Source organism: Alexandromys fortis, unplaced genomic scaffold (genome assembly GCF_014885135.2).
Source record: "Alexandromys fortis isolate MF-2015 unplaced genomic scaffold, M_Fortis_MF-2015_v1.1 scaffold_12, whole genome shotgun sequence".
In the NCBI taxonomy this organism is placed as follows: domain Eukaryota; kingdom Metazoa; phylum Chordata; class Mammalia; order Rodentia; family Cricetidae; genus Alexandromys; species Alexandromys fortis.
This window is the reverse complement of record NW_026067937.1, coordinates 18,811,074-18,825,633: the sequence shown is the minus strand read 5'-3', so window position 1 is coordinate 18,825,633 and position 14,560 is coordinate 18,811,074. Positions and strand designations below refer to the sequence as shown.

Sequence of the window (14,560 nt, the reverse complement as noted above, 5' to 3'; positions counted from 1 at the left end):
CGCCACCTTGTCCTTAACCAGCCCTGCGGGCAGTGTCTAAGCATTCTCACTTCAGGTGTGGGCTTGCACATCTTTAAACCTAATCCCAGATGCAGCTCAGTTCTAGGAAAAGCCCAGCTTCCGGTCCTACAGACAGTGAAAGGTACACTGCACGTCTCCTGGGCTCCTCCTGGAGGGTCCTTCCCTCCACATGTAGCTTGGCATGTGATTTCAACAGTGGCAGATGTGTGTGTGCACAGGGCATTCACACATGCGCATGTGTTTACCTACCGCCTCCTCCACACTCACACACATGCACACCAGCTTCTCAAGGAAACAAGGACAGGAAGCCTGCTTGGCCACCAACATGAATTGCTGCTTCGTGTGCAGAGAGCCAAGAGTCCCCAGACTCTGCTAGGTTCGAGAAAGGTCATTCATTCTAGAGTCAAAAGGGGTCTCCTGGCTGAGCTGGTCTTCGCCCCTCCAGATGCTGATAGGGCGAGAAGACAGGAAGAACAGAAGACGCTAGCGCGTGGCGAGACGGTCATCGCCAGTCTGCTTGGCATCCACCCCTTGCTCTGTGTCTTCAGAACCTTAGGTGAGTGCGTCCACTGGAGGACTGACAGTGCTGAGGATAGGGGGCGGGGTCTGCAGCCACAGAGCATCAAGGAAGCCCTAGGCTCCAAGGATGAGTAGTATCAGAGACGCGATATTAGAAAAGACCAAAGGGAACCAGGTGACGATGCTTAACTGCTGCTTGGAGACAAAGAAGGGGATACTGACATTTTCAGAAAGAGAAATCAGGTAGCCTGAGAAGGACTTTGAAGGCAACTGTGCTCAGTGCAAGGCATTTTCCGGAGAGCTCGGAAGCCACCATGCCCTGCTCGTAAAAAGAGAAACAGAGGCAGGGGTGGGCATGGGTGGAGTGGGAGCTTTGCTGATATTTCCAGGAGCTGGGGAGATAATAAAATAAACTTTTATATTTGAAACATGTATATTTCAGTCTTAAATTTACTTATACAAGCCAGGAGTAGGAAGTGACTTACACTAAAATCCTAGCTCACAGAGAGCTGAGGCAGGAACATTGCCATGAATTTGGGGCCAGCCTAGGCTATAGTATAAGACCTTGTCTTTAAAAAAAAAAAAGATTTTATATTTATTGTACTCAAGCCACATATACACACAGCCACACAAATCCATGGAGATTTCAAAGGGAGAACAAGTTTTATTTTATTCTTTAAAGATTTGTTGGCGTGTGCGCGTGTGTGGGGGTGCCCAGTGCTGGCCAAGGCCAGAAGATGACATTGGATCCTGGAGATAGTTACGTGTGGCTGAGAGTCACCTTACAGGGGTGCTGGAAACCAAAGCAGGGTCCTCTGGAGGAGCAGCCAGTGTTCTTAACAGCTGAGCCTTCTCTCCATCCCAGGAGGCTGGCTTTAAAACCATCTATCACTCACGGATAATGAAGCATCCGCCACAGGATTGTTTGCTTCAAAAAACGAACGCCTGTAATTGCCTTGCAATGTGTCTCATGGGCCCCTAAATTGGAGAGGCTATGGATTGATGAGAGCTGGTTTCATAAAGCTCCCCCAGGTTTTGAAATATTTTTATGAGGCAGGAATAAAACCGTCTAATAGCCTGACAGTCCTGCAGCGTGGTTCACGTGCGCTGTGGGGAGGGGGGCTTAGATGAGAACGTGCAGGGCCTTTCAGCCTGTACAAAGGCCCTCTGAAGAGGGGCGGTCTCAGCCTTGTCTCCCCGAGAAATGCGAGGCGGCTCTTAAGATGGAATTTATGGGCAGGCTGGCTAAGAGCCTGCGCATGAACGGAATACAAACAGGTCCAAGTCTCACCGCTGGGCTTCTCAGATCAGATTTAAATGGACTCTGTTTGAAGAAATAAGTTTCTCATAGCCCATCAAAGGGATGTTTTTGAGATCCATACACTTGGATTCTGACGTAAGTCCTTTTCTGACTTTTTTTTTTCTTTCTGAAGCTCACTTAAAGAGAAGCCCCTGAAGTAGGACTCCAGAAATACCGCTGAGTCCCAGGTTTCACCAAGTCCTTGAAGTGTGTGCTGGGCACACGCTAGACCAATGATTCTCAGTCTGTGAACTGTGATCTCCAAGGGGTCGAACAACCCTTTCTCAGGGGTCACCTAAGATCATCAGAAAAGACAGATATTTACACTACAATTCATAACTAGCAAAGTTAGTTATGAAGAAGCAACGAAATAACTGTATAGTTGGGGCCACACAACATGAAGAACTGTATTAAAGGGTCGCAGCGTTAGGAAGATTGAGAAACACTGCTCTAGGCTATGAACTCCCATTGTTTCCCATGGTAGCTCCTGATTCCTGTTGGGTCCCAAGGGCCTGCCAGTGCCTAGTGCTGTGTTCAAGTCACATCAGACTTTCAGAATATGCTGAGTAAACAAACTAATGAGCGTGCTAACAAAGGTAGCAATCCATCTATCTATCCATCCATCCACTCATCCACCCATCTATCCATCCATCCATGCACCCATCACCCATCCACTCATCATCCATCCATCCATCCATCCATCCATCCACTCGTCCACCCATCCATCCATCCATGCACCCATCACCCATCCACTCATCATCCATCTATCCATCTATCCATCCACCCACCCATCATCCATCCATCTATCCATCCATCATCACTGAGCATGAAGAGGACATGCATATTTCACTGTGGGTTCTATTTTGGTGGAAAACACCATATGTTAATGAATCAAAACAATACTTCACTTTTAGGGGAGAATGTTTAAGAAAACTGAGGCGCCTTGATACAAGAGGGGATGATGTGCTTCAAGTATCCAACCCTACCTAGATGGTACCTACCTAGATAAGTACACCAAAGCATATGCACACGCACACAACCACTCACACGAACTCACACACGTACTTCTTGGAAGACAGGCATTCTCTTTCCCACTTAATATCAATCCAAGATTTTATACAGCACCTCCCACATGACACTCGCTTCAGCATGAAAGCAGAGTCTAAAACGGAGTCCAAAATAAATATGGGCAGGCAAGAAGGCTCAGACCATAAAGGTCCCTGCTGTGAAATGCGGTGACCCAAGTTCCACCCCCAGAATCCACAGTTCTGAAAACAGTCCTCTAACCTTCATATGTGGGCTGCAGCATGTGTGTCTGCACACACCATGCATATATGCACAGCAACAAAAAAATATTGGATACATTTCAATCTGTGACTTCTGAGTGCTCAGAATCAAACCAGGACCCACGAAGGATGCCCACAGCCAATCAGTAGCTTTGCTCACTGCTTAGCAGCCAGTTGGCTTTAGAGTGTGCTGCCCCTTCCTGCAGGGCACAACGCCTCTCTGCTCTATGCGCTACCATGCAGTTTGCGAGCTTCGGGCAAGGGGCTGGAGGTTGAAACATACAAAGACATACAGAGAGACAGAAACACGGACCTCTAGTCACTGGTAAGAAGCCCTCTATTCAATAGCACCATGGAGGCTTATATACCCGTCAGGTGGGTCAACAGGTGAAAACCTTAGCCTCTGATCCTCAAGGCAAGGCAACACGAGCTCGTGAAGCAGAGCTGGTAAACAACTTTGACACAGCCTTTAGTAACTCAAATCAGAAGGAAAGTAAAGATCTCTTGCAGGGAAGAGCAGCTGGAGGCCAGGACTCCAAATGGTCCCAACACCTTCCGCTTCTCAGGACCCTGAAAGATGCCGCCTCTCACTGTGTCCTGGTGGCTGTGAGCCTGCATGGCTCATAGTATTGATTACACACAGCGACACAAGTCTGAGGTGATCACTACCAAGCCAATCCCATCCCCCACACTCTGCAGGAGAGAAAGACAAACTGCCAGAGCCGGGGGACAGATTTCCTTTCATTACCACAAGCATCACCTGGGATTGGCACTTTCTGATTGGCATGCCGGCTGGCCAAGGAGCGCCACAGATCTGTCTCTGCCTCCTAAGTGCTGGATTATAGGCATGCACCACCATACTGGGCTTTCCTACATGACCTGGGGGATCAAACTCAGATCCTAATGTTTGCAAGACAAGCACTTGCAGACTGAGTGACCTTCTCAGCTGTCTTTTCCAATACATCACGAACAGCAAAACTCCACTCTCGGCTGTCATCACCCCGACCACCAGTTGCTCATACTCAGCAGCTGCCATCCCTGTCCATTGTCTGTTGCTGTGTAACAAGCTAGCCCAGAATTACTGGGTTACGGCAGCACAGGTACACGGTGTCGTGGTTCCAGAGGCTGGGTTCTCTGTGTGAGGCCTTGCCAGGCTAAAAATCAGTGCAAATGAACCTCTGATCTTTTCTGACGTGAGGTCCTCCCTGAAGGCCATCAGAATTCGTTTTAATGCAACTGCAGGATAAGCAGCCCCTCTTTTCTGGCTACCTGGCCGGTGGGACACATTCTGGCTTTGAGGCCACCCTCAGGTGCTGGCCACATGGTTCTCTCCTGAGCCACTGAGAAGCCACTGTATTCCTGGAAACCACACACCCAGGCTTCTATTGTGTCCCTCTCCTCTTTAGACCATGATCCCCTCCTTTTAAAGCCTCCTCTGATAAGGCCAGGACAAACTCCTCTCAAAGTACATGCTAGTACAAATCAGTCATTTGGCGATGTTACAGCTACCAAGTCTCCTCCCTTCACTGCCCATGCTGCCTACCCTCTAAGGGAGGAAGCTGTTCAGATCCTGTAGGTCAGGCAGCCTTGGAGCGTCACAGATCACCCTGTCTGGCTGGCTGGACCTCTTCAGCTAAGCTCCCTTTTTTTTTTTTCATTCAAACTCAGAGTAACTGGCCTGTCTGGAGGAATGAATATATTATAAAATATTATAAAGGAGCCGGGCGGTGGTGGTGCACACCTTTAATCCCAGCACTCGGGAGGCAGAGGCAGGCGGATCTCTGGGAGTTCGAGGCCAGCCTGGTCTACAAGAGCTAGTTCTGGGACAGGCACCAAAGCTACAGAGAAACCCTGTCTCAAAAAAACAAAAAAAAATATTGTAAAGGAACATCTGTGTTCCCTCTTTGCCTACCAGGCTATGGGAAGGATGGACTACAAGAAATTAGAATTCCCCCGGGGATCTCCTGCTGGGAGAAGGAGCCCCAGAGCTCAGAGGAAAAGCTGACCTCCTGAAAATATGATTTAGAACTTGTCACATGGCCTTAATGGAGAGACTTGGAGCTGAGGCCATGGTGGGCAGGTGCTACGTACCCCCACCCCCCGTGTCTGCACTCTGCGCTGGCACCCAGTTCGCGAGCTTCAGGCAAGGGGTTTGGAGGTTGAAAACACAAATGCACACAGACAGAGGGAGAGCGACACGAGTCATCCTTGAATTCCCCAAGAATGCCCCCTTTATTGTGTTCAGGGGCAGATTATATAGAGATAGCCACGCCCCAGCCAAACCCACCAGAAACCACTCTCCTGCCATCAGGTACTCCTGAAGGTCTCGTGCTCAGAGCAGCTGTAGGCACTCAGATCAGGGGAAAACAAGTTGTTTACAAGAAATTCAGAATCTAGGGTCTCACTGCTCCCAACATCTTCCCCCTGGCCGGATTTCTTAGTTATACATAACTCATGTCAGGACCCCCCAAAGACGGACTTGGGGACCACTGTTCTCTTGTCCTCCTTCTGAATGACCCACATTGACTACATCTCCCTTTTCTGCTTTCAGTATTAAATTGGCTCTTTTAATTGACGTATTGAGGACTGCCGGCTGACCCTGGCTTGTTGGGGTACAGAATGGATACCCCTTAAGCCCAGTAGCACCGACATCCTAATGAGGTGGGTTCACTAATTCACTGTAAATGGGAGGGGGAAGAAACCTGTGAATTATGGATGTTTCCCTGAGCAATGTACCAAAGCACCCTGGGCTTCAAGTTCAAGTTCACTTTTGGAATGCAGAAATGCTAGACTCATCCCTGTCTGTTAGGGGATGTCACAAAAGGCAATGAGCAAACACTAGGGACATGCTCCTGCAAACAAGTGCCATGATGGGCAGGTGTCTCATCTGCCTGCGAACTGTCCTTCTGGGGAGCAGGACTATTTCCACTTCACAGGGCTAGGGTGGACAGCCGAGGTCAGCAGAGACCTTGGGATCTCTCATCTGCCCTGTGGTGCCGAATACCTTGCTTAGGGGCTGCACGGGGAATAGGTAAAGTACACACCAGGTCTCCCCACCCCCACCAAAAAAACCCCAAATTCAAGAACCATGGGTTTATTATAGATGTATAATTAGACTTTAAATCCTGAGTGCAGGGAAATGCTGAGGAGCAGGCTGCGATCCCTGAATGCTGAGGAGGTGTGTGGGGGGTGTGTATGTGGGGGGGACCCCTCCTAAAAGCCATTGTTAATGACGCTTGGGAAACGTTAAACTGTAACAATGTGCTTCAGCTCCTGGGTCCTCTCACCAGCAATAAAGAAGAATTTCTTTGTAACAGATAATAAAAAATAGCAATCTAGGTTTACCTAGACAAATAGAAATCCTGGCTAATTAACAGCAGAGCCATTTCTCCAGGGAGCAAATATTCCAGTGGCTTCCCTGTGTCACTGTCAAACGGGTAAGCCATCGAGGGGGCCTGCTTTATGTGATGCACAACTGTCTCAGATGAGCCAAAGAGAATATGAGATTAAAGGATGAATCATATTTTCCTTCCCTAATTAATATTCCAGAGGGCAAAATCAACTCGCTCCCCCTCCCCCATCTACTTCTACCAAGTGGTAATGAGGCCTGTGGAAAGACAGAGAAACTCGGGGGACACCTAAGAGAAAGGCATCCCCACCCTAGGATCTGCTTTGTGTTTTTTGCTGGCTATGAGTCAAAAAGCTTCAACACTACTGATAAAATTGAAATTGTCTGGAGTCGAGGCTCTTTCCAAAATGCATCAAAAACAAGGAGGTTATAAAAGTCACGTGAGCCAAGCTGACTCAGGCCCCAAACCTTCAAGACCCTGACTTCTGCCACACTAGCTCTCCTCTCGTCCTTAACCTCCAACCAAGCTCTTCATAATGCACCTTAATATCTCATTTACCAGAGGAAATTCCTTAAGAGAAACAAGGAAACCAGCTCATACATTAAAAGACAAATTGGAACTCCACTTCCTTTGTAAACTTTGATTACTCTTTGTATCTGGTTATAAATTATATCCTCTGAGTGAGGGAACTTCCCAAGACTCCAATCCCATTATAGCCTTTGTCGAGGCACTTGGGGGTGCCCCTCTCTTAAGAAGCCCACAGTGATGCCTTAGGCGTACACTGCAGTTTTTCTATGTAATTATCTTTTTAAATGTTCCCCTATGTATAGCACCCCATCTCTCTGCTCAATGGACCGGCTGACTTGGCATCATTCTGACATGTCCCGGAGTTCTTTTCTGTGTCATTGTTGAGGACAGGTCCCTAAGACAGAAATTTTGCAGGCTCCTTGCAGCTGGGCTGGGCTGCATCTCCCAGTCACCATGGGCAACAACAGTAATAAATCAAGGCAATAAACACATCCTAAGCCTTAGCGAGAGAGAGACATGCCCCTGGCCAGGCTGCTGACATACAGCCATTGTTCGTGAGTACCCATTCATCCATCACCCTGATCCTAGGGCTTCTATTGCTGTGATGAAACGCCATGACCAAACAGCAAGTCGGGGAGGAAAGGGTTTATTCAGTGTACACTTCCACAGCACTGTTCATTGCGGAAGGGAGGCAGGGCAGGAAGCTGGAGGCAGGAGCTGATGCACAGGCCGTGGAGGGTGCTGCTTACTGGTTTGCTCCTCATGGCTTGCTCAGCCTGCTTTCTTATAGAACCCAGGACCACCAGCCCAGGGATGGCACCACCCACAATGGCTTGGGTCCTCTTTCATCAATCACTAAGAAGATGCCTTGCAGCCAGATTTTATGGACGCTTGTTCTCGGCTGAAGTTCCCTCCTCTTAGATAACTCTAATTGTGTGTCAAGTTGACAGAAGATTAGCCAGCACAGCCTTGAAGAAGATATAGAAAGTGAAACAGCCAAGTCAGCAACAGAGTGACCACAGTGGTGTAGAGGAAGCATCAGAGGGAAGCCCCACAAGCCTTGGGCTGGGCAGTGTGGTGGCTGTTCTCGGCTGTCAACTTGACCACATCTGGAGTTAACTAAAACCCAAGTAGCTGGGTAAACCTGTAAACCTAAATCATTTGAAGTGAGAAGACTAACTTTTAATCTGAGCCTTCTGAGGTGGGAGAACCAACCTTTGATCTGGGCCACACCTACTGGCAGCCTACTTAAGGACATGGATGGAGGAAGCTTGCTCTCTGCCCACTTCCTCTCGCTCTCACTAGCAAGTCCTCTCCTTCGCTGGCATTAGAGCAGACTTCTTTAGGATCCCAGAGTATAGCGAGGACCAGCTAAGACATCGGCCTCCTGAACTAACAACCCACGGGATCTTTGGACCTTCCATTGGTCACCAGCCATTGTTGGACTAGCTGGACTACAGCCTGTGAACCACTCTAATAAATCCTCTATATATTCTGTCCCTCTGGAGAACCCCAATGCAATCAGTGTTTGTGGAAGAGGGGTGCACTTTTTTTCCTCCCCAGGACCCCCGTGTGAATTCACTGACCACGTTCAGTCAATTCACAGCATTTAATAGGTGCTGCATTTTAAATCAGAAAGTCAACGTGAGACCGTTTGAAAAGTCAGCACTCACTGACGAGGAAAGAGAAAGGCAGCAAATTGCTCTGTGTTACATTATGCTTTGTTTTGTTTTTAAACAAGAGGTGTTTAAAATGGCAACTGGGGCCATTAACAGTCGGTCACTATTTGTGGCTTGCTCCACACCAAGCGAGAGGAGTCAGAACTCTTCTCAGGAGATACAGACATCTGTTTCAACGCTCTGGAAACCTCAGAGCCAGAGAGCATTTGGTCCCAAGCCTGAGAAGGCGCTGAACTGGCAGAAGGGCTACCTACAAGGCCCCCGGTTCTTGTTTCTGCTCCTGCAGGCAGTGGCTCCCAGCTGTTTCTCCTTCACCCATTTCTTCCTACTCCCAAACAAGCCAAGTTCTCTAGTTTGACTTTCTTCCATTTTGCTGACTTCTTCTCGTTGAAGAAGGATCTAGACGATTTCCTCCTGTGTTCCACATATCCCCATTCTTTCACTAGAGACGCGGGATTACTCAGAGCCTTATAAATACACTGACTTGATTCACAACCACACCGTGTGTCCATGCACGGTTGGACCATACATGTACAACAGCTACACTTCTGACAGGACGTCCTGGGCTTCCGACATCTGTGTTTGTCTGGTTTCCTCAACATTCCTGCTTCCTTGGCCATGCCCCAGGCTTTGCTCTTCTTGGTCTTGGAAACTCTGAGGTCCTCTATGCTCTAGATTCTCACTGGTGTGGCTGTCCCCTCCCATACCATTCCCTGGTCCACACAGCTACATGAGGGTGTACCCCCATCATACTTAGGGTGCTACCTCAGACAAAAGCAAAATGAACACATGGGTTACATTGGCTCCCATGGCCAGCAGAAGTCCTTCTAGTGTCCCTGATCATAGCAGAGACATCACTGGGGACTAGCCAGGTGAGGGTTACACTCTAGAACAAGCCAGGCAATGTGATGACCTGCTTAAACTCAGCCAGGTCCCCTTCTCAATGACAAAATTTTTTTTCATAACTGGAAAACTATTCAATGAAAACAATATGCTGAGTGACTCAGGCTATAGTCACCACCACGGTATGTCTGCAAACTTACCTTGACGGCACTGAAGCAGAAGGCGTGGAGCAGGGCTGCTACCAAGACACTCCGGCCCACACTGTACACGGCTGATGTGATTCCAGAAACAGCTGGAATACAAACACCATCACAGCTTACTAGATGTGCCCTTCTCAGAATCAGTAGAGGGGTAAGGAAGGATAAGCTGTCTGGCGACAGGATCCATCCAAAGACACGGGTCACTTAGTGTGGGGAAGATTGTGACCATGGAACTGACAACGACACTAAGGATATGCCACTCCCAGAGGACACTGGGGTTATGTGCATTTGGGGAAAGATTTGTCAAGGCTCATAGATACTCTCACAACACGCATCCATACACTACAGACACAAGTGCATGCTGGCCTATTCCCACAATGATACATGTGCACACACACACACACACACACTTCTTCTAAAGAATAGCTTGAAGGGCTCACACACTCCAAATCAAGGAAGATCCTTCCCTTCCTTGTATCTTTGCTTATTCCTTTGCTGAGTGGACCACTTCTAATTCTATGGAACATAGGAAATCCAAACTAAATCAGGTTTGGAGCTCAAGACAGAGCAAACATTCCAGTTAGGCCCCCAATGCTCTGTCCCCGGGACCATCAGACCTCGTTCAACCTTAAAACCTTTCCAGGAAGAGTGGGTGCAAGGACTCACCAGAACCTCCAAAGAGCAGCATGTCCACTTGTTCCAGAAGGTACGTGCAGAAGGTGTTGATCTGTGGGAAGAGGCCCAGGAGGGAGATCACAGGGAAGCAACATAAAAATACTGGAATTGAACAAACAAAGGCAGCGATGAGCTAGGGGCAGGGTAACCATGGCTACAATGTGGCTGCCTTTCCCCTGTCAGACTCTTTTCTTCACCACACTCGGGGAAACTGAGGCAACAGGACTCCTCTCACTCAGGCATCTAGAGGATGAGAAAAAACAGCAAGTGTATTACCAGGGCTGGTCACACAGACAGCTTGGGACCTAAGGGGAGCGAGGGGTGGGGAGGAGGGAGGAAGGTGCTCTGCCTGCAGCTCAGAAGAACAGAATCGGACCTGGGGAGATGAGGAGGGAGTTAGAGGATAGGGAAGCTTCCAGAAAGACATGCGAACAGGAGGCGACAGTGGAAAGTGAAGTTTTCAGAGGAAGAAAGCCATACTTATGTCAAAGACCCACAACACCAGGGCTGATCATGGAGACAATGGATGTTACGGAGCCAGGGCCACACACACCACCCTGGCTTATTTCTAGTCCCCCCACCAAGAGTAATTCATTGCCCACTCAACATGTTTTCATCAAATAAAACCTTTACAGCATGTTCTTAGCAGACTTCTAGCTTTCACCAAGCCCAGAATGGATGTCATTCAGGTAACACCTGAAACCCGGAACAGAGTTTGTCCCCCTTCAGTCTGTCTGGGGCCCTCACCAACATACCTGTTTAATAAAAAAGGCAGGTGGCTCCTAAGGACCCTGATTCTTGCTCTGTCTTTTGTGCAGCAAGTAACAGCACATGGCTGTTTTACAAAACACAGCTCTCCTCAAAAGCAATGAGCCAGATGTGAGTGACTGTGGCTGGGAACACAGATACAGGTTCATCCAGAGGTTTTGTCATGGGAGCAGTTCCATGGAATTTTATTGGTTATGGAGCAAAGGTCCATTGGCTGACCACATATGTGTGTGTGTGTGTTTGTGAACGCATGTGCACATAGAGTACATGTGTGTGCATACAGAGCTCGGTGGTTGACCTCACCACCACCCCTCAGCAGCCACCTTGTTTCTTCACACAGGGTAGGACTAGCCTTGTTGGTGAGGTTCAAGCCAGCTCTTGTCCCTGGAGTCTGGCTCTGCAGGCCCCACCACAGCTGTGCCCTGCCTCTTCTGACATGGGAGGCTGAGACCTGTGGCCTCCCCATCCACAGGGTAATCTATCTATGTATGAATCTGTCTATCTATGTATGGATCTATCTATCTATCTATCTATCTATCTATCTATCTATCATCTAATTATCTATGAATCTATCTATCTATCTATGTATAGATCTGTCTATCTATGTATGGATCTATCTATCTATCTATCTATCTATCTATCTATCTATCTATCTATTTATCTATCTATCTATGGATCTATCTATGTATCCATCCATCCTTCATTTCTCATCCACCCACCCATTTACCATCCATCTATTACCCCGTGGCTCCTTTCTCCACCGCAGGCCCTCCTCACACTATTTTCTAGCTGTCTGTCTCTCCTTGCCTTTGAGCTGCTCCTCCTTCCCCCTACCAGACAAACAGCATCTCAATCTTTCCCACTGCTTTGACCCTACTCCTGGATGGGCAAGGGACCCCTCTTACACAGGGAGGCAGCCCAGGCTGGGTTCTCTTTGAACAGAAGGTCTGATCTCCTGAAGCTGTCCTCTCCTCCTCTCCTGACCCAAGGATGGGAATGACAAACAGAGCCCAAAAGTGTAGCATGAGGCAGACACCACCCCAAGAGGAAGTCCTGGGAGACTTTTCTCTACATTTTGACTGTAGCCCAGGGAGGGCCAGCCCCATGTGGCTCTGCCAGAGGTGCCACTGCATGTCATGTATATTTAGCTCTTGCTTCTCTTATCCTTCTACTGTGTGTTCCTCACTTTGGGTTTTCTTGGGTCCCCTCCAAAGGATGCTGAAGTCCTAAACTTGGCTCTTCTCACTGTGTCTTAGTTGCAGTGATGAAGTCAGGATCCTTGCAGGTCCCTTGCAACCCTAAACCAATGTGAAGGGTCTTCTGTAAAAGAGGGCAACGGGCTGGGGATGTGGCTCAGCCGGTAGAGTTCTTGCCTAGCATGCATAAAGCTTGAGAGGTTCAAGCCCCTGCACCTCAAAAAATTAAACATCATGGTACATACATGAATGAGATCATAGTTGCAAGTTAAAGGCCCGCCTGGTTTACCTAGTGAGAAACCTGCTTCTAAATAAATAAATAAATAAATAAATACATAAATAGTAGCAACCACAAAACAGAACACTAGAAGGGGAGAGAGGAAAGGCAAGGAGGATGAAGTAATTATAATCAAAAAGAAAACACAAAAGGGCTGGTGACATGGCTCAGTAGGAAAAGCCCTTGTTGCTTAAACCTGACAACCTGAGTTTGAGTCCTAGAAACCATGGTAGGAGAAAACCAACTCCCAAGAGTGATTCTCTGAGTTCCACATAGGTGTTATGCTCTAGCATGGGACAGTACACATACTCACACACCCCACACACAAATACACATACATACACAAACACCCCATATATATATATATATATACCATACACACATCACATACATATACATGTATACCACACACACACACTACACACACCATACACACAGCACACACACAGCACACACACAGCACACACACACAATACACAGATCATCATACACACACACACACACAAATTAAAATAAAAAAAAATCAAACAGCAACGATGAAAAGGCCAAGTCTGGGCCCAGAGACACACAGGCAAAGGGATAGAAGCTGTGCTGTCCCAGAGGGAAGATGCCCAGCTGGCGCCTTGCTCTTGGACTCCAGCTCCCGGCCTGTGAAGCCATGTGCTGCTTCTGTTTTCCTTTCCAGCCGGGTTCTGACAGGACAACACCACAGCCCAGGAAGGTGGCTAGCAGGAAACCAGCCCCAGAAACCAGCATACACTTCTTCTCTCCGGCCAATATTACAACCCTTGCTTTCTCCTCTCCTAACTGATCCCTGGATGTGACAGTGGTAGCCGTCACATCACTAAGTCTCCTGGTGAAGAGGCTGCTCGAAGCACAGTGACCTTGAATTGACCTTGCCATCTCCTACAAAGTCAGAAAGGCCCTCTCAACACCCGCCTCTTCTGCTTTGTTCTCACACATTCCCAGTGTTTCATTCTCTGTGCAAATCAGTGCCTTTAATCCCCCCCCCCTTCCTTGCCGATTGCTATTCTTCTAGTTCTCCTTTTATCTGAGCCACAGATATCATCGAGTCAGCTCGCGGGTTATTTATCACCGTTTTCACCTGTCGCTGTGGAGGAGCAGACAGTATGTATTAGGAAGTTTGAAGGAGAGAAATATATTTCAGGAGGGAGGTAAGAAAGCCATGTTCCCTGTCTCTTCCACACCCTGGAAGAAACAAAAGGATAATATCCAGCAGCCTATTTGGAGGCACTGCTTACTGTGAAACAAATACCTCAGGCTTCAATCAAGCACAACCCTCTTCCCCTTTGAGCCCTAATGAATTCTCTGGTTCTCTTGCCATGGAAAGTGGGGTACATCGGGAACTCAGGGTGCTGACTTTCTTGGAGTAACAAAGTAAAGAAAAATAAGAAGTGAGGCTGAGCAGGACTCAGGCATGAAAAGCAATTTGTTAATGAGATGTGCCAGGGCTTTTGCTTCACAGGTCTCTCTTCCTTCCCTGCCTCTTCCTTCTCCCTCCCTGCCCCTCCTTCTCCTTCCCTGCCCCTCCTTTCTCCTTCCCTGCCCCTCCTTTCTCCTTCCCTGCCCCTCCTTCTCCTTCCCTGCCCCTCTCTTCTCCTTTCTCCTCCCTCCCCCCCATCTCTTCTTATTCTATTTTGTGGGGATGTTTTTATTTTTGCTGTCTTTTTAAGCTAGGATCCCGTTTAACTCAGCCTGGCCTCCAACTTGTTATTTAGCCAACAGCAACAGTGACCTCCTAATCCTAATCCTCCTGCCAAGTGTTGGGGCCACAGGTCTGTCCCATCATGACCAGCACCTTCAAAACTCATTCTACAATTATCTATAAAATATTCTCCCTGAAGCAGCCAGCTCTGAGGGTCCAGGGAGCTGTCCGTGATTTAGGAGTGGGAAACCC

At 48.2% G+C, this 14,560-nt stretch overlaps 1 protein-coding gene across 1 annotated transcript in view; it reads right to left on the bottom strand.

Moving 5' to 3' along the window:
- Pcnx2 (pecanex 2) overlaps window positions 1–14,560 on the bottom strand; it is a 103,054-nt gene that overhangs the window by 55,135 nt on the left and 33,359 nt on the right. Inside the window, exons 10-11 of the mRNA XM_050146905.1 lie at window positions 10,393–10,503; window positions 9,727–9,818 (exon numbers count right to left, since the gene is read on the bottom strand). Of these exons, the coding sequence (XP_050002862.1) occupies window positions 9,727–9,818; window positions 10,393–10,503 (203 nt within the window). The remainder of the gene's footprint in view (window positions 1–9,726; window positions 9,819–10,392; window positions 10,504–14,560) is intronic.